The following is a 27,888-nucleotide window of genomic DNA, read 5'->3' on the forward strand; positions in this document are numbered from 1 at the left end:
GCAAGCTTATCTGCGAAAAGATCTAAACCTCCCAAGGACTTCCTAATTCATTTCACAAATATACGTGATCTCAATTCTAATCTCAACGATGTCCATTTCCACTTGCAGTCTTCCAAACCCCATGTACTTTTTCTGACTGAACCTCAGTTATCAGTTGATTCAACTACTTCTCATCTCAGATGTCCAAATTATTTGCTGAATGATTCCTTTCTCCTCAAAGGTGGTACTTGTGCATATGTCCGTTCTGATATTCCCTGTCAGAGACTTGGCAATTTGGAATCTCCTCTCTTTGATCTTCTCTGCTTAAAATCTCTCTTTTTTTTTTTTTTTTTTTATGAAAACCCCAAACACGAAAGGTATCAAAACCTATAGTACTTAGTACCATGCATGGGTTGAAGGAGAAGTATGGGGAGAGGGGGATGCCGGAAACTTTGCTCTAGAGACTAAACATGGGTTTCACCACTTCAAGCCTCCAATAAGCAAAGTGTGGTATTTCACCGGTTGATGAAAGTCATCTACCACCTGAGTAATTTAGGAGTTATCTAATTTAATTGTAAGGTAATATTAAATTTATTTTCCTTACGTTCGATTATCCGAAAAATTTGGCTATCCGGAAGAGGTCTGACATCGATTATTCCGGATAACTGATGGTCTACTGTATTTTTTAATTATATAGAAACTGTACACTTTATAAGTTGGAACAGGTTGGAATCACAGGGTAAATCCTTAGATGGACAGCTGAATGGCTTCAGGGCAGGAAGCAGAGGGTTGTGATGAATTTCCCAATTCTTACATCAACCCAATTCCTCAGATTGGGTTGATGTAAGAAGTGGGGTTCCTCAATGATCAGTATTAAGACCACTGTTGTTTTTGATTTTCATAAATGACATCGATGAAGGGATAGAGGGCGTGATGTCAAAATTTGCAGATAATGTAAAGATTGGTGGGGTAGTTAAGGATCACTGCCTAGCAAAGCTTCTTCAGAGTAATCTAAAGACTTCAGGAACAGTCACCAAAATGGCAGCTATGCTTCAATCCAGCAAAGTGCAAGGCACTACAACTAGAGAACAGTAACTCCAAAATAACTTATACACCTAGTGGAGCCGAATTAAAGCCGGTAGTGGAGGAAAGGGACTTGGGTCAGACATGAAGTTCTCTGAGCATTGTAGACAGGTTGGAAGGCCCATGGTGTCCTATCGATGATTTATCGAACAACTGCTAGTAGAGATGAAGATGTCATAATCCCAATATATAAAGCCATTGCTAGAGCACACCTGGAACACTGCGTTCAAGTATAGAGACCGCACCTAAAGAAGGACATTGTGCTGAAAGGGTCCAAAGACTGGTAACTCGCCTGGTGAGATCCTTAAACATGTAGGCTGCAGAGCTTGGAAACCAGGCACCTTAGAAAACACTTGATTGAGGCGCTCAAGTCTCTACCTCATTGTGTCAAATTCATGTGTTGTCTCTACCGTTCTCCAAACTGCACTAATCACTTGGAGCTCTTTGACTTCCTCTCTTTGCAACTTGACTTTCTCCAGTCCAACTTTCCTAACAGTGAGGTAATTTTCCTTGGTGATTTTAATGTTCACAATTCCAGCTGGCTTCCGTTTTCTAGTCACACCTACCCAGCAGGTCGAGATGCTGAGGCTTTTGCAATTACTAATGACCTAGCACAGATTGTTCATTTACCTACAAGAATACCGGACAATCCTAATCATACAGCCAATACGCTTGATCTTTTTCTCACAAACAACCCTTCTAAGTACAAGGTCGAAGTGAGAGGGCCTTTAGGCACTTCAGATCACAACTTGGTGATTGTCTTTTCTCCAATGGAACCTTTATCTCATGGCTATTCCCAACCTCGTATTGTTTGGCATTACAAGAATGCAAAATGGGATGACCTGCGAGACTTCTTTTCTTCTTTTACTAGGTCTGATTACTGTTTCAAAACTTCTGATGTCAACGTTTGCTCAGATCGTGTCAGTGAAATTATTCTTGCAGGAATGGAATCCTTTATCCCACACTCCACTTTAAAATCTCGTCCTTTATCTAAACCTTGGTTTTCCAATAAATGTGCTAAGGCTGTCCAAGAGAAGAATGTTGCATATCGTAATTGGCTTGTTTCTAATTCTTCAGTTTAATTTTCTGCCTACACCAAAGCTCGCAACAATTGTAAAGCAGTTATTAATCAGTCCAAACTAGAGTTTGAACAGGCTAAGAGTAGAAAAATTGCTTCTTGCCCTAATGGTAGCCGAGCATTCTGGTCTCTTGCCAAAGCTATTGGCCGCAACTTTTGCCCATCTCTGCTCCCACCTCTGTCCAAACCAGATGGTTCTGTTGTCACTTCAGCCAAGGATAAAGCTGACCTGCTAGCATCCCATTTTTCTTCCAGCTCATGTATTAATGATCTTGGTAAAACACCTCCCACCATTCCCAAGACACTCCATTCAATGCCTCCTGTGGTCTTCCGTCAAAAGGATATCAGAAGGATTTTGATGAATCTCGATGCTAAGAAAGCTCCAGGTCCTGATGGTATTTCTCCACTTGTTCTCAAAACCTGTGCTCCTGAACTTACTCCTATTCTTTGCCGCCTTTTTTCACTTTCTTATTCCAAAGGTGTTTTTCCTTCTGCTTGGAAATTTGCTCATATCCAGCCAGTTCCTAAAAAGGGTGACAAATCCCTCCCATCCAAATATCGTCCCATTGCAATTACTTCTACTCTTTCTAAAGTAATGGAGAAATCAATTAGCCACCAACACTTAAACTACCTAGAAATCTTCCGTGTGATCAACCGTCGCCAGTATGGATTCCGTCAGTGTCGATCTACTGGTGATATTCCGGCTTATGTTACCCATTTATGGACTAATTGAATGGAAAGGTTCGGTGAAACACAAGTAGTTGCTCTTGACATCTCAAAGGCTTTTGATCGTGTTTGGCATAAAGGTCTTCTAAACAAGCTTCCATCTTATGGTTTGCCAACTGTTTTTAGTAATTGGTTATCCAGTTTTCTCTCTGATCGCTCACTGAGGGTGATGGTAGATGGCTCTCTGTCTTCTAACTTCTCCACTAATGCCGGTGTCCCCCAAGGTTCAGTTCTTTCCACAACTCTTTTCCTCTTGTATATCAATGACCTTCTTCCATTGACTGGAAATTCTACCCATAGTTTTGCCGATGATAACACATTGCATTCAACTTTCCATTTTGAGAAACCGTGTCCTGCTCAATCAGCTTCAACTTCTCGAAAATCTGCTGCCAATTCCTTAAATGGCGATCTTCAGGTAATTCTCCAGTGGGGCAAAGACAACTTAGTTGATTTCAACCCTTCTAAAACTCAGTCTTGTCTTATATCTCGCAAAAAGGATTCTTCTGCTCCTATGCTTATCTTTAGTGACACTCCGATTTCTATGCAAAATGATATATCTCTTTTGGGGATTACCCTGACTTCTAATCTCTCTTGGCACAAGCACATTACAAATATTGCTTCCTCTGCATCTAAAAAAGTTTGTTTTCTCTTTCGCTCTCGGCGTTACTTTTTTTCAAAACAGCCATTTATTCTGTATAAATCGCAAATCCGCCCTGCCATGGAATATTGTTCCCACATCTGGGGTGGTGCCCCAAAAACCTCTCTCAGGCTTCTTGATTCCATTCAGAAGAGGGCAGTTAGGTTAATTAATGATTCATCTCTAACAGAGTCTCTCCACTCGCTGTCTTATAGGCGCACTGTGTCTGCTGCATGCGTCTTCTAGAGATGCTTCCATGGTCACTGTTCTTCTGAATTGGCTTCTATAATTCCCGCTCTCTCTTTCAAAACAGTCCGAACACGTGCCGCCACCAGCCAACATCCATTTACTGTCCAACTTCAAACTCACAGAACCAACTTTTCATCTTCCTCGTTTATTCATTCAACTGCCGTTTTCTGGAATAACCTTCCTTCATACGTATTTCCTGAAAATTACAATCTACAGAAGTTCAAGTCCAATGTCAACAAATATCTTCTTTCGTCTTCCCAACCTCCAACCCAAGAACGGTACTAAGTACTATAGGTTCTAATACCTCTCGTGTTTGTGGTTCACATAAAAAAAAAAAAAAAAGCAATTCTTTAGGGGAGGGATGCAAGAAGTTCATTAAACTCTAACGAGAAGCTAAATGACTTTGTGATAAATGAGAGAAAAGTGGAGGAGAAATTGTTGAATATGGACATAAAAACGGCACCTGGCGTGGCTGGAATCTATCCAATTTTTTTAAGGCAGCAAAGGAGGTAAGCAAACCCTTGGTCATAATTATGAGAGCATCCGTCAATTCAGGGGAGGGATCCATATGGACTGGAATTGTGCGAATGTATTCCCATTTCATAAAGGGGAATCAAAAGGAGAAATGAGTAAATACAAACCTTTTTAGCTTAACTTCTGTTGCAGGGAAAATAATGGAACGACTTGTTAAAGAAGTGATGCAGGACCATCTAGACGGGATGCAATTATACTGCAATCACAGCATAGATTCTTGGAGGATACGGATGGGTAAACTATGTAGGTTTCATTTATTTTTTTTTTTTTGGCTTATGCTATATAAGCTTGCTTTCTTGCATCATAATTTGCCATTACTGCTACTACTACTACTAACCCTCATGGTCAAATCGGTAAAAGTGCAACTGTACGAGGACAGACTCCGATTATGCGAGCTACAGAGCTTGGGAACCAGGCACTTCAAAGGGGACCAGATTGAGAGTTATAGTGGTCTGAGAGGGGTTAGTAAAATGAATGAAAGCGGAATTTTCACTTTATAAAGAAGTCCAGAACTAGGGGCTATAAATTCAAATTTCAGGTGGGGGATGTAGTTTAGACTAGACTGTAAGAAGTTTTCTTTTACCCAGCGAGTCGTTAATTACTGGAATAAGTTGCCTTCGCAGGTAATTGAGGCTGGCAGTTTGAAGAAATTCAAAGATAAACTGGGTAATTACATTCATGAGTGGGGGAGTGCACACTTTATTGTTTTTTATCTTTTTTTTATTATTTATTTTATTTTTTTAGCCGGGGCTTTCTTGCACACTTTCTTGCATTAATACTCTGCTTCCCTCGTGGGAAGCAGAGTTGATAAGATCGCCGTCCTCCCCACAACGTTGCGGAGAATTAACTCATTCTCAAGCGAGGGTAGCATGGTTTTTTTCTCTCTTAAACGCCGGTTTTCCTTCCAGCAAACAGAAAATCGACCTCAGAACACAAGTAATTTACAGATAACATACACTGAGCAACGTGGCCCAAGTCGCTGATACTGCTAAAAACCCAACAACAACCATATATTGTATGTATTCTCTGATCTCTGTTTGCTTTGCTGGTCGAGAAAACCATTATTCTGGAAAAAATTATGCTATTCTCGCTCGAGACTGACTAACTCATCCATGGTGCAAGAGAGATAGCAATGCTGCATGTGTGCTATTCAGTGTGAAAATGGGTAAGACGAAAGTTTTGAGCAATTTTCACTTAGCAGTCGGCGCCAAACATGCCGGTATGAATATCTCCGAAATCGGAACCCTGCTGAGGTTTCCTCGTGCGACTGTGGTCTATCGAGACTGGATCAATAACTAAATGATATCCAGCTAACTGCGAGCCTGTGACTGAAAACAGCTCACTGATGCGAGAGACAAGTGGAGGCTGACACTTGTGCAGGGTAACAGAAAGTTACAATCAGTCTAAACCAAAGACGTTTCATAACGCAAGAATAGTTGTACCTAGTGACAGATTGGGTATAGCAGCCGAGGACCGGACTGTGTTTTACTGCTATCAGCAAAATATAAGAAAGTATGGTTACACTGGGCTTAGGAACAACAACACTGTACGATGAAGAATTGTAAAAAATGTTGCCTGGTCTAATTGTGAAACAACAGGAATCCTGATTCCTGTTGTTTCACGCTAATGAGAGGATCAATGACGAAAACAGTGAGTCCATGAATCCATCCTGCAGGTGTCAGAAATGTAGGCTGATAGTGGAGATATAATGATGTTGGGGTGTTTTCGTGGTACACACACACTGTCCTTATTGATACCAGAGGACCAACATTTCAATGCCACTTGTTGACTTAAAATTGTTTCTTAGTTCTGTGCAATCTATCCATCTGCAAATGGATTACTACAACATGATAACATGCCATGTTACAAGGGCAGAACTGTATTGGTTCCAGTAACATAAGAGTGAATTCAACTTACTGGGGTGGCTTTCCTATTTACCATATCTCAAACTAATTGAAAAGTGTGGGACGAGCAGAATGAGATCTTCTAAGTCTCCATTCAAATTGCAAGAAGGTATGTAGGATGCAAATAAGCCATGGATACAACATGGATCAGCGTCCCTGTGGCACGCTTTCAACACCTCGTTGAGTCCGTGCCAGCAGATTGTTTTTAGGACTAAAGGGGAAGACCTATCTTTAGTACGTGGTGGTACTGAATAAAGTGGCCACTCAGTGCGCAGGGAAAACTGATTGACTAAGGGACTGAGTAAAATGAATGAGGAAGGTCTGTTCCCCCTAGTAGATGAGAACACAATCAGTGGGCACAGATATAAAAATTGAGAGAATAACAGAAGGTTAGATACATGAAGTTCATCCATGAAAAGAAGATTCTCAAACACTAGAACAGGTTATCTCCTTTAGGTTACTGAGAGAGGCTGTAAGTCTGATTTCAAAGAGGAGTTTTATGGTTACCACCTGCCTTGTGCGAATGGAGACAGCATGAATACTCTGTTTTACTTCATTATTATTATCTTTTTTCTTATCTTTATGAGTTTTTTTCCATCTCCTCGACGAGTACTGGTACCAGGTGCATGAGGTGATTGTTTCATTCAACAATTATTGTTACTACTCAAGGAATTCTCTGACTGTCCTACAGGTGTTCAAGATCGCTGCTTCTGGAGTTCCTTGTAGATGTTAATTATTATTATTATTTTGGCTGATGCAGAAAAAGTCCGCTTTCTTACATAATTTGGCCTTATTAATACTAATAAATTTCAATTTTTGTTCAACAAACCCTGATATGCAAAAGTCCATCACCCATCACCATCATTAGTTCCTTAAACGATTTTTAAAAGTAATTGTATCCCTTGGAAGAAGAAAACTTAACTAACTTCGGCCTTTCTAAACTCCAGTCATGGCTTATTCTTCGCTAAAGAGAACCTGCTGCTCTCTCTTCAACAAAACTTAGATTTCTAGGTAAAATCACATTTCTTTACAGGGAATAACCCTGTTTTGTCGCCTTTCTTCGCATAAGCATATCACAAATATTGCTTCCTCTGAATTGAAAAATGTAGGCAGTCCCCCTCTGTTCTCTGCGTAACCTTTCTTTCTAAACACGCTTACTGACTCTGTACAAATCTCAACTCCGCCATGCCATGCCATGGAACACTGTTTCCACATCTGGGGCTATAAATAATTAGTCTCTATGTATAGAAAAGAAATAATAATGTAATTGTAATATAATTTTATGGAGAATATCAATGTCAGAAATCTCATTAATTACTTGCCTAATTTTTTACTTCAGACTTTTATGTAACTCCTTAATGAGTATTTATAAAAGAAATGTGTAATTCTACAATCAGAGAATTTCATTTAATATAGGAATACATTTATAAATAAACCGTGATCACTACATTTCTAGACAGCGTGATATTTTGAAAAGTAGCGCATATGGTGGTAAGGGTTTCTGCCCCTGTCCTAGACGCTATTCAAAAGAAGAAATCAAGTTAATTAATGGTTCGTTGGTTGGGTGTTGTAAGGTTTTACGCGCATCGGCTACATGACGCCGTGTATATTATGTCTGTAAATTTTGTGTATTATGTGGTCGATTTGCTGTTTGCTGGAAGAAAAACCCGAGTTTCCGTGAGAAAAAACCATGCTACCCTTGCTTGAGAGCGGCTAATTCAGCCACGTTGTGAAAGGCCCATAAAAATTCCTAGCGTCACTGGGGGGATTCGAACTCAGGTCTTTGTTACCTGGTGTGGGAGGACGGTGATTATGCCAACTGTGTTTGCTCTAGGGCAAGTTAATGAATGGCCTTTCTCTAAAGAATTCTCTACACTCTCTGTCTGTTGCAGTCCTTTCCTATAGACATTTCCATGGGCACTGCTCTTCCGAAATGGCATATCTAATTCCACTGCTCTCTTCCAAACCGGTCCGAATACCTGCATCAGCTATCTAACATCTATTCACTGTTCACCTTCAAACTCACTGAAGTAAGTACCTCAACTCTTCTTCATTTGTCCCATCCACTTCTGCTCTTTGGTACAACCCTCCTTCGTATGTATTTCTTGAAAATTGCAATCTACAGAAATTCCATTTGAACATCAACACCACAGTTGCCAAAAAAAAAAAAAAAAAAACATATCTGAAAGGACTGTTCATTATTAAACTATGAACATTTGATTTATTAAACATAACTGAAAGAATTAATTTCCATTTCTCCCAATCAAGAAAATTATGAACTGTATGTCCCATTGATAAACCTAACTCGACGAATATACCACTATATTATGGTCCAGGTCATAAGCTTCAAACTGAGTTCCGTGAGATTTTTAACGCCAAAGAGAGAGAGAGGTGATTTTACAATCTTTTTTTTTTTTTTTAAGAAATGGGCCAAAAGAAGTCTGAAATTGAAAAAACTCTGGTATCCGATAAACATATAAAGATATGTTTATATGTTTATCGGATAGTCTATGTACAGAAATTGCCAATTCATGGACATCATATAAATCCATGAAAAAGAAGAGTAATATTTACCAAAGGATGATATTCACTTGCTCGCCTTCAAAGGAAATGGAAAACCAATTGATAATCAGTTCTTCTTGAGATAAATCAATAATATCTAAAAACTAATTCACAGTAAAAACATAGTGTAGAGATACATGTTATTTTTTAAGTGATAGCTTACATGTGATCCAGTACTTGCAAATGAAGCTCCTTTAGAGATTGTTCAATTGTAGTTCTATTTTTATATATTTATTTGTGCATAACTGAAAATTTCTTCCTTTACCATATTTCATTTACAACATCCAAATTACATACACAAATCGATTTTGTATTTTTCTAAAAAATGAAGTTCCTTAATATATCCCCGGGGGCTCACATCTGGTGAGTATGGGCTTGGCAAACCCAGGGTCCTGAGCTGGATATCATCATTCTTCTCTTTCTTGGTGATGCCTTCTCTCTCTCTCTCTCTCTCTCTCTCTCTCTCTCTCTCTCTCTCTCTCTCTCTCACACACACACACACGCACAGGGGTAACTCGAGGAATTTTTTTTTTTTTTTTTTTTTGGCTGGTGCAGCATAAGCCTCAGGCTTCCTTGTACCATATGGCTAATAATAATAATAATAATAATAATAATAATAATAATAATAATAAATAAGCTCGTATGAAAAAAAAAAAAGTTCACGTACTAGCAAAATGCTTATATTTTCACAAGCAGACGAAATTATTTGAGTCAAATTATAGTAAGCACATTTTATCCGTTAGAGGGAGTTTGAAGTCACTTTCATTTTTTGTGTCGCAGTTTACAACTTCAGAATTACGTACATAAATTGATTTTCGTATTTTTTTAATAATAAACGAAGTTTCCTTAATTTAAAATCGCATGAAAAGAAATAAAAAAATGAGTATCCTGTACAAGAAAAATTCTGTTTTACCAGCATGTGAAATTATTTTCCACAAACTACAATAATGACACTTTATCCGTTAGAGGGAGTTATAATTTGTACTTCAGTTTGTAATTTTCAATTTACGTACATAAATTGATTCTTATTTTGCTGAATACGAAATTTATTAATTTAAGATCATATGAAAAAAATAAGTAAATAAAAATAATAAATAATAATAAAAAAAACATACTCGGTACAAGTAAAATTCTTATTTCACAAGGCAGACGAAATTATTTTTGTCCAAATTATAAAAAACATACTTTATCCGTTAGAGGGAGATCGAAGTTGTAAAAGTTCTATTATTGTAGCTTACTGAAAATAAATACTCAAAATAGCATTTTAATTCCATAGGTGCAATGGCCAAAATAACACTTCGTCGATCGTTCAGCTATTCGAAATTAACACGTGATCACCTCATGCTACCTCTTTCGCTTAAATATTTTGTATTTCTGCGCTTTCAATTTTCAAAAATTGTAGACAATATGGTAGTACGTACTTGATTAATTCACAAAGGCTATATTAAAGTATAAACAAAGCTATTACAACCACATTTTGATTCGTTCTTTCTCCACTTAATTCCAGCTGAACTCGTGTTATCTTAGCCTTGTCATGGTGTGTTAAAGGAGGATTATTTTGCTCTAACAATAGCAAAACGCGAGTCTTCTTAAGCAACTATGATGACGTTTAATCGTGCGATCGTCGGGTTAGCCAGAGCGTTATAAGAGACTCAGAGGCGCCTTCGATTCCGGCCAAATCCATTCATAATTCACTTGCGAAATGGAAGCAAAAGAAGGACAAAGAGAGAAACCCCAAAGCCAAAGTGTCACATTCTCATTGTCAGGTAAGTCAGTGGTTATAGATCACATTTCGTAACTAGTTGCATATTTAAAACAATTATGTCAGTGTACTCCAAAACTCTGAAAAGTGTCGACTGTGGAATGTAATTTTTAGAATTCTAAGCCTATTTGTTTTAATTCCGAAGTTTTAATTATGAATATTAAAAATCTGTCATCACACGCACACAATGTCTTTTAAATTACATATCCCCCCCCTTCAATTCTGAGCGGCTTTGGAAGATAAATTTCTGAAATGGTTTACAAAGTTTTGTGCATACTTCTTTCATTATAAACGACATCGTTTTAGTTATATCTCTTATATGGTGAATACCTTCACAACGAGTTGCTATGATATTGCATTACTTCGAATAAGTAACACTTCACCAATGGAGAAAACTATTTTGTTACTTATTCTCAGCGGATATTACCGCCTAGACGGTAACAATAGTCTTCTTCATTGGTGAAGCGTTACTTATTCGAGGTAGTGCAATATCATGGCAACTCGTTGTGAAGGTATTCATAATATGAGATATAACTAAAACGATGCCGTTTTTAGCTATTTTAGAGGTTGCTGCGTACTAACAGGCTTGCACAAACTTGTACGAATCTCAAACAGGTGTTGAGCGATAATTGTAAGTAACCAAGTGGAATTTGGAGAAAAACTAAAAACGTTTTACAATGTTAAGCAAGCCTGTGAACTCTGTTAATTTAATTGAAATTTCTTATTTTATTACTTGCTATTAAGTAAACATTCGTTAGTATCTGTGCGCGTGCGCATGTACGTCTTATATATACATATATATATATATATATGTTTTTTTTTCTTTAAGTGAATTTCATTTGTAGACAGTAGGTAAGTACACTACCCTACTAAAAGTATTTGGACATCACCACGTTTGTGAAAACACAAGTTTTGATTTTCAGATTAATAAGGTTAACACGTTATTAATCTGAAATAAAATTAATCTTAAATAAATTTTCTGTTTATACTCCGGGACGACCACACGGTCAGAGGAGTTCACAAGGTAGAGATAATACAAGAAACAGCACCGTATTCAGTTATCCCGGGTTCAAGTCATGGACTTGAACCCGGGTCACTCAAGGCACGTGTACTTATGCATCCGCGCGCTTGATCACTCGGCTACGGCCTCAGAGATAGTGTCAGTCTGCCGTGGGAATATTTTTGTACAATTCCTTATGGCAGGCAGTAGGAATTTGTCTCCCCTTAACTGCAGTTGCTAGTTCAACTGTACAAGAGGGGAGTATTGGCTACATCCTGATCCGGAGTACCGGTTCAGACCAAAGATGTTTGAGGTCCTTACGCCGGGTCGACTAAGGCAGCGTTTCCCAAACTGGGGTCCACAGACCAGTTCCAGGGGATCCGCAAAACGGTGGTCGACTATATACAGGGTGTCTGAAAAATATTAGTACAAACGTTTAGTGGAGGTAGGTAACATCTAAAGGAATGTGAATCGCATAGGAACCCACAACCGGAAACGTCACCGTAAGTCGGTAGACGGCGCGGTAGTTGCCGCACCAAGACCATACATCGATATACGAACTGTGAGCTGGAAGACGTGCATCTAGTGTATGGATTAGCAGAGGGCAATGGATGAGCCGCTCAACGAATTTATGGAGAACGCTTCCCAGACAGACATGTACCGGACCACCGTTTGGTTTGTTTGCGCGTGTGCATCAAAATTTGTGCGATTATGGGTCATTTAGAGGTAACAGGAGTAGTGCGGGCAGACCATGTTCGACGCGAACTCCCGCCATGGAAAAAAGTGTGTTGAATGCCGTCCAGAATAATCCTACTACCAGCACACGTGCTGTTGCCTCTGCTTTAGGAGTGTCTCGTTGCAGTGCACAGCGTGTCTGGCACGACGATTCCTTACACCCCTTTTATTCTACAACGGGTTCGGTTACTGCTCCCCCAAGATCATCCTGAACGTGTGGCTTTTGCGCAGCGGTTTCTCCAAGAAAGTGTTCAAGACTTGAATTTTCCAGCCTATGTTTTGTTCACGGATGAGGCTTATTCAATCAGCACAATGCTCATGTGTGGGCTCACGACAACCCACATGATGTGCGCCCCCATGCGGCACAACATCGCATCGCAATAAATGTGTGGGCACGTATGGTCGGTGACTGCTTAGTCGGCCCATACCTGTTACCATCCCGCATGAGCTCCGCTAAATATCGGATCTTTCTTGAACAAGTTCTACCAGAGTTACTTGACGATGTTCCAGCAAATGTGAGACGCAACATTTGGTTTCAACATGACGGGGCGCCTGCCCATTATGGAAGGTGTGTTCGTGACCATTTGAACAGGCGTTTTGGGCGTCGATGGATTGGCCGTGGTGGACCCGTTGCCTGGCCCCCACGCTCACCTGATTTATCGAGCCTTGATTTCTTTCTGTGGGGTTCCCTCAAATCTATCTTGTATGAATCGCCTGTGGTGACGGAAATGGATCTCGTGGCGAGACTCGTCTGCGCTGCTGCTACTGTCAAAAAAAACTCCAGGTGTGTTAGACCGTGTCCGCCAATCCATGTGCTGTTTTTTTTTTGTTGTTTCGAATAGGGGAAACCCTGGAGCCCGCCAAAAAAAATAATAAAATACTTTGAATACTTGAAATACTTTGTTTGTTATTTGGTTTTTAGGCGCATTAGCAACTAAGGTCATATTGCTCCGGGAATATGCGGTGGTCATTCCCTGACCTTTCTGCATCCTCCGTATTTGGTGGTGACGGGCTCGAACTCCGGTCTAACCAAGAAGCATGTGCTACGCACTGCTGCTCCTCCCCACCCGGCTACGGAGGCGTCCCAATCCATGCTGCGTCGGTGTGACGCATGCATCGCGTCTCATGGTGGAACCTTCGAGCATCTGTTGTAACATCATGAAATGCATCCATGTCGTACTCCATTGTTAATATTATGTCAAATAAACGTTTGCCACTAATTACTGTCTTGTGTCATTTCTGCTTCTTGTACCTCTGCTACTACTTTCCCGTGACGTTTCTGGTTATGGGTTCCTATGCGATTCACATTCCTTTAGATGTTACCTACCTTCCCTAAACGTTTGTACCAATATTTGTGAGACACCCTGTATATAATATATGCACATGTTGTATATAGGCATCCGAAAACGTTTTTTTTTTATTTTTGTAAGGGTCCGTACATCTCAGTACGGACCCTTACACTCGAGACTAAAGGAATTGAAGGACATGGTTTTCCTACTACTAGTTGTACGTGTTTTGAGCATTATCGTGTTGGAGGATGGACAGGACCTGTTTAAAGAGACCTGCCAGGGTTTGGGCACGGAATTGCCCAAGATGTTTTGTGTAAGACTTGGCACTTATAGTTCGTGGTACTGTAACCAATGGTTCTATTCAAAACACGAGAAACATCCGCACCATGATCCTGCCGCCTTTGAATTTTACTTCGGGCACAATGCACTGCGAAGGTGACGTACTCCACTGTCTGATCTGGGGGCTCACATTGTTCTTCTTGTCATAGAATCTGTTCTACGGTTCAAGAAAGGTGGGCTAGGCACCCCTGGTGTCTAGCCCACCTTTCTTGAACACAAAAAAACACAATTCCAGTAATGCAGGGATCGGTGATTTCTATGTCAGCTTTTTTTTCCTAGCTGATCGTTTTCGCGCACACATGGGCTACTTCTGTTCGTATATATTTTCATTACATTGACTACGATTGACTTTTGTAGGGTTGAAACCTGTGACGTTGGCAAATTGCTGATATGGCATACGACGAACGATTAATCGTTTTCAAAATCGTGAGCCCCTGCTGCGGCTCATTCTGTTGTCTTTGCTATTGCTTGAGCAATTACAAATCTGTTCATGCTTTGTATTCATCTCGTTAACTACATTGGGATGGGGATTTCCAAATACTCTAGGTAGCAGAGGTGTATTGCTTAAAAAAATAGTACCAGAACACTCGTTCTCCAGAAGACTATATGATAACGCCACATCGACTGTACAGTACAGTACTGAATCAGACTTCAGACTCATGTGCCGACCGGGCTAGCCAGGTGGGTAAAGTGCCTGCCTGGCAACCCAAAAGTCGCGGGTTCGAATCCCGCCTCGGGCTTGGATCAAAGTACTGCAAAAAAAACCTTGGAAGGTGCATTATGGCCACAGAAGCCGATGCGCTAACAACTACCTACCATCAGACTCATGGTTCATAGAACAACCAGTTCTAGCGTTCAGCTCATGGCGAATCAAAATGCAGCGTTCGCACGCATCACAGTATATCCCATTCGTTGGATCTCTTTATCTACCACATTGTACTTTTGTAAGAAACGTTCAAGTTTCATTGCGAAATTTATATTTTTGTTTTTAAATAAATCTATTAATTTTAAAGGTTACTATTAATATATTTTTAGTAGCAATGGGTAAAATAGATATTTTCCCCTCCCCTTTGATTATGTTTCATAATATTAGGTGTATAAATTTAATGATTTTCTATTATGACATTTAGAAAAAAGTACCGGAAAGTCGTTTCGCTGGTTCCGGCCCGAATACACCACTATTTGGTAGGGCACTGTACATGAACAAACCTATGCAACCGACTGATTAAAGTTTGGAAAGGTAACTTTCATGATAATTTCTACATCACGGGTGCTAAAAGGTTAAGTATGAGAAATTTGAATACTAAAGGAATCCTTACTACAACTTTTTCGAAGTTTTCCAGGGTTGTGTACATTATCAAAACTTAAAAAAAAAAAAAAAAAGTTTAAACATCAATTATAGATTACCAACAAATTAAAAAGATACTGTACACCTAAGTCCCTCATGAGAGGTTACTGTTTAAGCTGGAACATGTTCGGATTACTGGAAAGATTCTAAGATGGATTGCTGAGTGGTTGCAGAATACATTTACCCACTTGTTTTAAAAACAAGGAAACAAAGGTATCTGGGAGTTACGTTATTACGGGCAAATATGAAGTTTTCTGAGCGGCTTAAACAGGTGGCCAGGAAAGCCCAATGATGTCCCATCAATGATTTATCAAACATTATCCTATAGAGATGGGGAGGTCATAATCCCACTGTATGAGGCAATTGTAAGGTCATATTTGAAATACTGTGTCCAAGTATGGAGACCTCATCTGAAAAAAAGACATTGCTTACCCCAGTGGGCTTGGAGGGTGGGCTAGGAGTGTGTTCAAGGGTGAACCTAAGGTGAATAAACAGATGATGATAATAATGATAATATAATAATAATAATAATAATAAGACTCTGAGAGGGATTAGTAAAATGAATGAAAGTGGAATTTTCAGTGTTTTAAAGAATTTCAGAACTAGGGGCCATAAATTCATATTATAGGGAAAGAGGTTAGACTAGATTGTAGGAAGTTTTCTTTCAGCCAACGAGTTGTTCATTGCTGGACACGTTGCCTTCGCAGTTAGGGAATTCAAGGTCAACTGGATAGTTATCTAGGTGAGGAGGGAAGCGCATGACTTGTATTGTATTTTCTTATCTTTTCTTTTTTTTGGCCAGAGCACCAAAAACCTGTGGCTTCCTTGCATATTATACGTAATACTGAAACAATTCTTTAATGTTTGTTTACCACATTGGCCTCAATGTTTGCATCTAGAAAGATAAATCACATCTCTATTCGAAAATTCTCAGCTAGGAATCGAGTTTGATATTAATTAGAATTTAATAAGTTAATTTTTAAATATAAAAGTTGTTCCGCAAATGACCATCTTTGTAAATTAGGACATAAGCACATTGATAACGTTTGAACTGTTAGTGCCATGGATAAGAGCTTCATATATGTTTGTAATACTTTAGGTATAAGTGATCAAATCCTTTTTATTCACCCCTTATTATTCCTTGCTTCTTTTGACAGAAAGATTGTAATATAAATGAGTTCTAAAATCATGTCATCTAGAAGGGAATTTATCGATTAAATAACTAATGAGGTTCCAGGCCAACGAACGTTGACCTGAAACTTTATTTTTGACCTATATAACCAAACTCCACAATATTCTGCGATCTATTTGGATCACAAATATCACAGGGACGGTACACTCGCACCTCCAATCCAAATCTACAATGAAAATATTATCTATAAAGAACTTTTACAAAAGTAATGCATTTTAGATTCAGAACACTTACATGCATTTGTCGTGAAAGTACAACTTGGAGTACTTTTACTCTTCTTACAACAGCTGTCTGTTATTGAAACGAACGCAGACAAAATGACAAGGTTACGCAGTCTCGTCTAGGTTAAAGCACACCTGTGGGTTATTTTGGTAGCTCATGCAATTCCTTCGCCCACTTTCGTAACAGTGGTAAACAGCATTTGTTTTGTGTTCGTCTTTAAAGTTTTTGTTTAATGCGAAGGTGAACCTTAATGAGTTCACGAATTAACGCATGTGTAAATATGTCTTGGTTTTTTCTTTCATTACGTTCTGCTAACAGAATTCGCTGGACTATGAAAGGTATGTTGGTCTAAGTATGCACAATTACTATGAATTCCCTTTCTTTCACCTTTTTTTTCTTTAAGATTTTTACTTAAAGAATCGACACTCAAAAACTTATTTTAAACATTCTTTTTATCCTATTGACTTATACTGTACAGGATAATTTGTTATGCATGTCTGATATGGGCTCTGTGATATTGCACCAGTCTCATTACTTGTCATTCGTTTCGAGAGGCCTGGGAGCCATGCTCTTTATTTTAAGTGCAACTCAGGGGCAACTCGTGGTGACTTGCTTCACAATGTGAGAATTTTTTTAGGCAAGTACGCAGATGAGGTTCTTGTCAAGGCATGTAAAAGAATAAGTTCTGTTGTTGTTGTTGGATTTTTTCGGTGCAATGGCTACTTAGGCCATATTGCACCTAATAAGTTCCGAAACGCCATTTATAATTTCCTCACTAGACTAATATCTGTAGAAAATGCTAGGAACTTAACATCTACATGATAAGGAGGAGAGAGCGAGTCTGTAAGTGAGGAATTTACTTCATTGTTCTCTTTTGGATGTAGTTTGTGATGATTAGGCCTTGTCAGAGTGTAATGTGGTGTACTGTCACTAGCAAAACTGTGGCTAGTATTTTTGAGACAGTGAAAGACAGTTATTAATATACAAGCAGGAAAAAAAAGGTTGTTGTTGTTATTGTAGGGTTTTAGGCGCATCAGCAACTTGTGCCATATGTCTGTAAATGGCATGCATTCTGTGGTCGGTTTTCTTAATGAAAAACCTGAGTTTGCGGGAATAACCATGCTACCCTCGACTGAGACTGACTAACTGGGCCACTTTGAAAATGACTCAAAAATTCCTCGCGTTTTTCATGGGATTCGAACTCAGGTCTTTCTCACTCGGTGTGGGGAAGGACAGCGATTATACAAACTGTGTTATCCATGAGGGAAAAAAAAAGGGATAAGTGAAAGAACAGAATCTTGAGCTAGACCAGCATTATGATATGGTAGAGGAAAAACAATTTGCCGTCACGCTATGAGCAGTCAGAAAGACAGCTGACTAATTTCAAAAATCGGAACGCAGGAAATAAGTTGAACTCTTTTTTAGAAGGCCTTTATGAAAAACACGACTGAAAGCCTTAGAAATATCGATCGCAACTGCTTGAGTCTATCCCAGCGTTTTCATAGCATTTTCCAAAGATGATTTGCAGAAGCCATCATATCACCAGTGGATCGATAGTGAATCCATATTGGCAATCATTAATAAGATTGAATGGTTCAAGTTTGTATAGAAGATGGCTGTTAATGGATTTTTCCATTGCTTTGGAAAGGATAAGAATGATAATCTAAAGGCTGAAACAGGAATTAATCCGGAGCATTAAGTGTTAGGAACAAGTGGAGAAACTCTGTCAGGATCTAAAGACTTGCTGGTGTCGATATTATTGATGATTCTTCTATCGAACCAGATTTTATCAGCCCTAATCAAGTATTTAACATAATAGTTAAGGATCGTTATTGATTTTCTAAAATAATCTTTTAAGTAAAACGTTTTAGGAAATATCCACTTCAGTTTGTGGAGACCATTGCCAACCATTGCTGAGATCATTTAACTATTATACAAAATTATACAACGTTTGTAGGGAAACAATGTTTGCACCATTGTATATTTTATACTCTTATGTAAATCATATTGTTTCCTAGTTGCATAAAAATCAGTTTACTTGTTTTTCAGAATGCTTCCCAGCAAGATACATCTTAACATTTTTCACCTTCTGGGGTCTGGGTCTTATGTTTGCTCATCGAGTTTGTTTCAACTTTGCTCTCGTTGCAATGGTAAATAGTTCTTCCACTAGTGAAACAGGAAGTGGTCGAAATCACACCGGAGAATGCCCAAAAGAATATCCAGGAGCAAATGCGACATCCACTTATGAAGGGGTAAGTAACAGAATGGTCTATTTTGTGTCAAACATTTCTAATAGAGTGCAGTTTCAATGAAATGTAGCTGAAAATTCTAAATCATTTGAAATGCCATATACCTTGAAGGCTGTGGTAACTATATCGGTATAAATCCACCCACATGTACTGCCTGGTAACTTTATAAAGTCACATGGTGTTCATGTATGTAAGAAAGCTCTACAAAGCAGCGTGTCTCGGCTACTGCCCGATCAGTTCATTGGAACAGAAAATAAAACGAAATCTATTGGACTTTCAAAGAAGTATGATCGTTGGTGCGCGTTCAGCAGTTACTACAGCTCAGAGGATGGTTTTTATGATTCCAACGGTGGTTTGTAACACCCAGATCGAACAGAAATTAAAAACGTGGCTTGCAGAATACTGTCTGCTTAGACTTCTCAGTAAAACAATTCAAAGTATCTATACAGACTTCAACTTAGAACCTCAGATTATCTCATCCAGGAAAAGCAGACTGACTGTGCTAGCTAAGATAATGAATAAACGAACAGATGCACAATAGTGACTACCATATCTAAACTAGAAAGGAAATCCATAGGACATAAGAAAAAAAGCCACGTAAAACATACATCTTAAATTCCTCCAAATGATTGATCGAATGTTCCCAGTATCAATTATAAAAATAGCAAACAAACAACCTAGACGTCTGCTGTAAGAAGTAGGCGAAAACAGGAAATTCTAAGCGATGTCTGCAAACTCCAATCCGATAGGCGTTTGACAAGCAAGGAAACAAGACCTGGAAAAGATAAAACCCGGAAATAGAGTCATAGTGGTAGAGAGAGCCAAAACGGAGGATGAAAAAATGTCTATTTTATTAATTTGTACATACAGAGTTCAAAATGATATCCATTCTTATGCATCGTATACAGATTTTTCGAAAAACGTCAATGTATTTTGAATAAAATACACGGTAATGATATTGCATTTTTTATTATTACAGTTGGGTGAACAACTGGTTGGAAACAACTCGAGTTCAAACCTATCAGTGATACGTTGAATTCTTATAGGCTTCTTTTACCCTCTCTTGAGGGACTTTTCGTCCAAAAAACCGACCGAAGTATATACACAGACTTAATATACTGACGCCTCAGCGCCTTCTAATTGCAGTGGGTCACGCAAAACGATCTCAGTTTTTATGGTAAGAGATGTGGATCTTTTAAGGAACAAGAAAGATGCGAATTACATATCATTGAAAATATGTTCTAAGTATCAAAAATTAAGACGAAAGATGAACATGAAGGCTGGTTTCTTGCGCTCTCACTTTTTGCCCCCAGATTATCTTGGTTCCATCGGCATCAGGAAAGATGGAACATCAACATGATGACGGATTTCTGCTGGTCTTTGAAAAGGGATCGCATCTGGCGTAATTTAATAGAATTTATTCTAAATTGTTATTTGGATAAATAAAATTTAGATAATAGGGAAACGCGTTTTTCTTTTCGCAGTTTACAGAGAATCTTTACTTCATGATGAGTCTCAAGATTCTTGGAGGTTTTTAATGCGAAATTTTTGACAGGATCGTTGAGAGAATCCTTGAAGAGATTAACCGTTAATTGTAATTATCTTTGGAAATATGGGGCTACTTATAGAAGCATTTCTTCTGTTTAATGGAATCCGGACTTTTATTCATATATGCAAAGAAGAAAGAAATCGTGGCTGAAAATTACCAGTTTGTGACTCATTAAAAACTGCTGCAAGATATAGAAAGACGAATATTGATTAGAATGACGCCAGCCTTCTTTTTTTTCAAAAAAGAACCTTGTTTTTCTTTCTTTTTCTTTTTACCTACGTTAATATCAGAAAGCTGAACTTTCGAAAACACATGATTCACTTTGTTTTGTACCAATGACTTTTTAGAAATGGAGGAGGAAGTGAAGGATTTAAGCATAGGTGGATTCTTGGAGATAACTCAGATAACTAACTATATACGATATATTGCAAATAACATGCTTTTTAAATATATATATATATATAAAAACTTATTGCTTTTTACATTTTTTTGTTTATAAAAATTCATATTTCATTTATTAAGTACAAATACCGAAAGGATTTTAAAAAAGGATGCATCGCTTCAAGTTTTGGTGCCCATCTCCCTAATCTGTATATTCATTTTTCTTTTCTTTTTTTACCTCTGCTACAGGGTAGCTATAACTGGAGTCCTTCCATGCAAGGAATAATGCTGGGATCATACTTCTATGGGTACGTGATCGCATTAATATCTGGTGGAAATCTGAGTGATTTCACCGGACCAAAATGGCTGTTTGGAGGTGCTATGTTCATTTCTACCATGCTTACCATGTTTACTCCCACCATTGTAAGCATCCATGTCATCGCTGTGGTCATTACCAGACTATTACTTGGTCTGTCCCACGTAAGTTGCCAAAGATACATTTTACTATTTAGCAATTCTCGCGTTTAAGTCAAATTTCGAAACGAAATGGCAACAATTTCTGACCCTGTATCCACTAAAATATTTTTATAGGGCGTAATCTTCCCGGCAGTTTATACGCTTTTTTCAAGCTGGGCCCCTATTGAGGAACGAAGTACACTGCTGTCGATTTGTACCATCGGAACCCATTTTGGTAATGTGTTAGCTATGCCTCTTACTGGTTACTTGTGTGCTTACGGGTTTGCAGGTGGATGGCCATCAGCATTTTACGTATTAGGTAAGTACTCACTCGCTCTCTAACTATTTTTAAATTGCATTTTCGTAGTGAGTAATAGTTAAACAAATACCATTATTATTTATATTCAACGTAATGGTTAACAGCAATCGAACTGAGCTACATTTTAATAGGCTTAAATATTTCAAAACAAGTGGCGTGGGATGGAACTGATTACATTTTTATAAAAAACTATCGAATTTTTGTTAAATCTGTTTTAATATATTTAATGTCTGTCGTTTTTTTACACTAAATAGAAGTGACGCTGGCAAAAATGAATTATGATGTGTATAAAATTAGTTTCCAGAAAGAAAAGTGAAATGTCTTCTTTTCCTGCCTTTTAGGATCCGTTGGTTTTGTTTGGTTCATTTTCTGGTCATTCTTAGTATACAACTCGCCTTCTCAACATCCCAGAATATCCGCTGCCGAATTCAATTATATTCAAAAGAACTTGCCCAACAAGTCGAAGGATGAAAAGGTAATTGAAATCCTTCAGCTAGCAAAGATTGTTTTTTAAATAAGCCGATTAGCTTAAAATTTATTAAATGATTATTATTTTTTGCCTACTTCTTTACTGAATGAACCAGGAATGCTCCATCACATTCTCCTGTGGCTTAAGGAAAACTTGGATTTTGCTCCAGTAGAAATCCAAGTTGCGTGCCATTACTGGTTGTCTGGTACCATTGCTGCGGTGCAGCCCTAAATACAAAATAGCCTAGCAGCTTACGCATTGCATTACATCGCTCCATTACAACGTTACACCATGCATAACTCTTTACAAGCACACATTAAAAATCCTCAATGTGGTCTACTTCACGCCTTATGACTGCTTCCCAGCATTCAGGTAATTTTTCAATGCCGTTTTAACCGTTCCCTGAAGTATCTCATGTATTGGGTCACTGCTGCACTCAATGCTTCTAAAGACAGACCTGTGGAGATCTGCCTTTGGACAAAGATCTGTTGAATAGATCGTAATTGCAAGGACATATCAGGACTATATGGAGGTACCTCATGGTGCTCGTACTCTATCACAACGCAAGTCCTCATGGAGTACAAGCACATTTTATGCTGTCTATATAGACAACATATCTTCCGATGTGAGGAATACGTGCGCAGTGTGTGCTACTTTTGGAATATTCCTCTTAAAATCACTTCAGATTTATAAGCATAAAAATAATGAAGACACTCGTGGTTAATAAAAAAATAATAAAGATCTCATTGGATGCTGTTAAATATATAATATTCTCTTATCTTTATCTTAATGTTTTAATTTAATTTTCAGACTCATCCAACACCTTGGGTTAAAGTGTTCACCTCTGTTCCCTTCTGGGCATTGTCCATAGCTAGTTTTACCGGAAATTGGAGCTTTATTTGTTTACAAACAAAATTGCCCGCCTATCTGGAAGATGTCCTTCATTTTCCCATGCAACAGGTAAGAAATGTGTGGATATATGAGTGGTATGAGTTTTTTAAAGAATTATTAATAACGGATATCATTAAATTTTTAGGTAGAGTTCAGAAAAAAATGGAGAGGGTAAAAAATAATTAACCCTTTTGTTTACGTTTGAATTAATGGAGTTAATTGAATCTCATACCTCAAAGATCATGAGATTTGAATTTTTACTGATCCGAAAAATTAAATGTGTGTTTTATCATATAATAATGGCATAAAATTCACTTTTAAATCTCTTTATTTGCAGAATGGACTCTTCAACGCTCTTCCGTCTATTGCTTTGTGTGTGTCCATCGTTTTTTCTGGTTACTTATCGGACCACATGATCAATCGAAAACGCTTGACTCCTACAACGATCCACAAAGTATTTGAAACAATAGGTGAGTCTGACATAACATTTGATTGCGAAGATATTTTGTTTTGATGATTTAAATTTGAACAAAACTTGGAATCTGGAAACTTTGGCTTAATATGTTTTTTAAAAAAAGAACTCCACATTTTTGTATCCATAGTTTTGTTACGATGGTCTTAATCACATGATTCATTTCCTTTTAGCTTTGCTTGGACCTGCCACGTGTATGGCTATTGTACCAGAGGTCGGTTGTAACGGGATATTGGTGGTCGTTTTACTTACTTTGTCCATGGCTTTGTATGGTTTCTATGGAGGAGGAGAAGTGTCCGTTACAGTGGATATGGCACCCGATTTTGCAGGTACGATCAACCTAATACTAAATATAAGATCACAGAACGAAGGGGTATCAACTTATAACGATATACAGGTGATTGGTCAAATAAAAATTTTAAGCCAAGAATTGTTATTGAATTGGAGGGCACTATCAGGAAAGTGATTGGCTGTGTTTCATCCAGTGGAAAATGTAGTTACATTTTCCACTGGATGACGTTTTACATTTAAACAACTGTAAAATAGAAAACTTTTTCGAGAGTAATAGCATTTGCGCATGGTCTTTACTGCTTTTGTGAGTACATGCACCAGAGTTGGATGAAAAGTCGAGAATAAAAGAAACAGATACGAAAATTTTCATCTGTAAGGAATTAAATTCTTCACTTTTTTTATGAAATTAAAAGTACAGACTAAATTAAATTTTCTTTTCAGGAAAAATCTTTGGAGTGTCCAATGCCTTTGCTAGTATTCCCGGATTCATATCTCCTTATGTGGCAGGTGTATTCTTAGAATCTCAGGTAGGTCTAAAGTTCCTCATCTCTTCTCTAAGTGTATATACAAAAGTTGGTTCTTACAGAGAAAAATATGTTATTTATTAATTTAGTAAGTATTCCTGCCTAGTAAAACGATTGCATAATACAATTTGGAAGTAAGATTGCACCATTCACTTATGGAGGCTATTTATAGCAGCCATCACAATGTTCAGTATCAGCAAAGCTTCAAAGATCGCTTCAGTACGTTGATAAAAACGTGAAGATGACTGGAACTGACACTCGCAGAAAGGCTGGTATAGTTGCTTTATCAAATGAACATCCAGGTACAACATAAACAACTAGTAAAATTAGATTGTAGACGGATAAGACACTACACATGTTAACATTACGTTTATGTAAATTATTGTAACGTTCTTGGGCACCCTTTATCCGATCCTGTTTCCAATATTTGAAGTCTTCTCGAAGGATTTTCCTGTGGTTCCCATTACAGACACCTCGCTTTATATGTGCTTTTTACCTATCTGGTATCCTAAATATGAACATTATTGAATTTTCAGAAGCACCTAATAAAATGTAATTTTTTTTATAAAAGCGAAATCAATAAAAAAATTCTTACTCATTGATTATTCATTCGATGATCTGCCATCATTTTGGATCATATCCTCTCGATGGGCTCAACCTCTCGTCTGTTTTTGAAAATCGTATGAGGTGATCAAAAAAAACTTACAGAAAATGGCAACGTTCTTTTGCACTATCCAATATCACTTTAAATTTTTCTTCCACACAACTCTGCTTTCATCCCTCTCAGTGTACCCTGATAATATTTCGCCATCTTACCCTTCATTGCTTGCGCAGGGTAAAGATGTCACTTCAGAACTATAAAATTATTTAGCACGCTCCACGTTGAAGTGAGGGCAATGTAAGTACAATAAAGTTGTTTTAAAATTTAGAAGTCTATATTTGGCGGTTGTAATCGATTTAGGGCGTGTGGGAAAGTTTTCCGGGTCATAAGATTATCTGTTGTAGTTGGCCAACGAGATTAGTATGTGATTATCGGCATGGAAAAACTTCTCAGCTCAGATTTCTTTACATAAAGCAGAGATGACCCATATAGTTTAGATTCTCGTGTTTGTAAACAACATTGATACAGCTTTCATCCACTTGTATTTGAATTTATTATGCATATATGCTAACACACTTAAAATGATATTTTCAAGTAACCAAATTGCTGACCACGTAGCAAAAATGAAATTTTCAGATATATGCTGACCTTCAACGTGTATTGGAAACCTTACTCCTGGGAAGAAATGGTTAATTGCAGAGCTGATATGAGAGCGATATCACAGTAGCAGTTAAAACTCGGTTATGTAAAAGACACGCGCAGTGTGTCTTTTACATAACCGAGTGATAGGCAAATAGGTGGAATGAAGATATTCCTAGATCCCTTCACAAGAAATGTGACAGTAGAGTACCACATACCAGGCATTTCCATTCGCCAGATAGATTTGGACACGCAAAATCAACTGGTGCATATACCCACCTGTTAATTCATCCCTCACTTTTATTCAGCAGAAAGGTCCAGAATCATTTAATGTAAATGGTACATTTTTTAAATGCACCATTTATGAAATAAAAAGATGCATGCAAATAAAAAAATTTACTCGCAGTCGTATATAACCCCAGGAGCAGTCCTGAATAGTGTAAGGATATGAGCCAGGTTTAAGTAGTTTTAATTTGATCCTCCCGGTTATTCTTGGTGAAACTATGAATGTACTGTCTCATATGACATGCCTCGCGGATAGCGTAATGGTTATATAACCTTACTCGACGCACCGGTTAGAAAAACCTCGAATTCGAATCCCATCAATGACGCAAAGGATTTGTGTACGATTTTTTCGGTGTGGCCATATTAGTCGGTCTCAGGCAAAGGTTGCGTAATTTTACTTCTAAAAAATTGAATTTTTGTTTAGCAAACTGACCCAATTACAGAAACTATATTGATGTCTCACATTGCTTTCACAATTAGCATGAACAGATAAATAAACATGCAATATGCAAACTTAAGTTGTTACATGGTATGTTCCCAAGTTCTGTGGTATCATAAATATTGTACGTTTTCCTGAGACTTCTTAGTCGATCAAATGAAAAACAATTGATCTTTCAGAAAGATGACATCAAGACTTTTTATGGGCCTTTTTCACAACGTGGCTGAGTTAGTCTGTCTCAGACGACAGTAGCGTGGTTTTTTCTCCCTGAAACTCTGGTTTTTTCGTCCAGAAAACCGAAAATCGACCACAGAACACATGCAATTTACAGAAAGTATATAAGAGCAATATGGCCTTAGTAATTGATGCTCCTAAAACCAGACTACAACAAAGACAACAGTGAGTGTACTACTGATAAAGGTTCAAATTTGTATTTTCTTGCTGATATTAGTTCGTACCGTGAGAAATTTTTGTTCTCTTTCAAATTAGAGTAGTTTAGAAATGAATGACGTAATGATAAATTGTATCTAATTTGCTATTCTGATCTTTCTTTGTTTTTCTTTAACAGCATAGTAGTCTTCGGCAGTGGAGTTACGTTTTCTACACATCTGTTGGGGTGTACGTTTTTGGTGCTGTCGTGTTCCTCTGTTTCGGCTCTGCAGAACCTCAACCATGGGCTGTGGTAGAAGATAGTAGTTGGACAACATCCGATGAACCAAAGAACTCTTCAGAAAAGATTTATCCGTAGTTGAAATTTAGGTTGCAAGATGGACTTTCTGTTATCGCTGTACAAAATAATTGTACGCCATTGCAATCTTCTGTTTGCAGCTGCAATCATTCTAAGAATGATTTTAATCATTAAACTGTTTCATCAGTGAATCTGATTGTATACCGTGTTACAGACATTCCAGCGAGGAAGGAATTCAGTGATAGTCTGATATTTATGGTGCCAACCAACTAAATCACTTCTTTTAGTGTTAATGCCGAAATGAGATGCTAACTGCTAAGCAGGATTGCTTGATGCCAAAGAAGTAATGATTGGATAACTAACTTTTTACGTAGATAAACTATTTCCTAGTCATGTGGAAATGGTACGCGCACGGAAAGGTCCTTAAATACTTCTAAATTCAATATCATATATCAATATTCATTGCAAAATTAGGAAGCAATTTTATTTACTATATGGCATCACCATACTAGTGCGACCATCTTGTGTTAATCCTTCGAAGTTCATAGTTTTAAGTGCAGAATGGAAGGGTTATTTATTTTCACTTCCTTATTAAGTTAACCTTCAGTTGACCTGTTTTATAAACTTTAGGCATTTTTGATTTTGTATATATTAGATATTTTAACAAAGTTTTTTTTTTCTTTTAAATTTATGTAAATAAACCTGTTGTATTGATTTGTAAAGGTTGTCTCTTTTAATGAGAGAGAGATAGAACTTATTGTAGAATGCGTTGAAGTTTACACTCTTACATTCGACCTTTAGAATGTTTTATGCAACTGTATGCAGAATAAGAAGTTCTTCAATGACACCAATGTTTTGCTTCTGTGTTATTTGCACAAGTCTAGATATTTATTACTGAATGACTCCTTGGCTTTTCAAAAATAGCATCAGTAGTGGCAAATGATGGAAGAAAGCAAGACACCTACCGAATGTCCAAAGTGAGTTTGGAACCATTCA

At 37.8% G+C, this 27,888-nt stretch overlaps 1 protein-coding gene across 1 annotated transcript; it reads left to right on the top strand.

Moving 5' to 3' along the window:
• The first annotated feature begins 10,434 nt into the window (after window positions 1-10,434).
• Window positions 10,435-26,952, top strand: LOC150077865 (sialin-like). The gene is made up of 10 exons (XM_090384386.1): window positions 10,435-10,518; window positions 18,689-18,891; window positions 21,068-21,298; window positions 21,410-21,593; window positions 21,935-22,068; window positions 22,873-23,022; window positions 23,291-23,423; window positions 23,599-23,754; window positions 24,158-24,243; window positions 26,773-26,952. Exons 1-10 carry the CDS (start codon window positions 10,455-10,457, stop codon window positions 26,950-26,952), a joined length of 1,521 nt encoding a protein of 506 aa, XP_090240512.1. The 5' UTR covers window positions 10,435-10,454.
• The last annotated feature ends 936 nt before the right edge of the window (window positions 26,953-27,888 follow it).

Source organism: Mastigoproctus giganteus, chromosome 11 (assembly GCF_048544385.1).
Source record: "Mastigoproctus giganteus isolate SK-2022 chromosome 11, ASM4854438v1, whole genome shotgun sequence".
In the NCBI taxonomy this organism is placed as follows: domain Eukaryota; kingdom Metazoa; phylum Arthropoda; class Arachnida; order Uropygi; family Thelyphonidae; genus Mastigoproctus; species Mastigoproctus giganteus.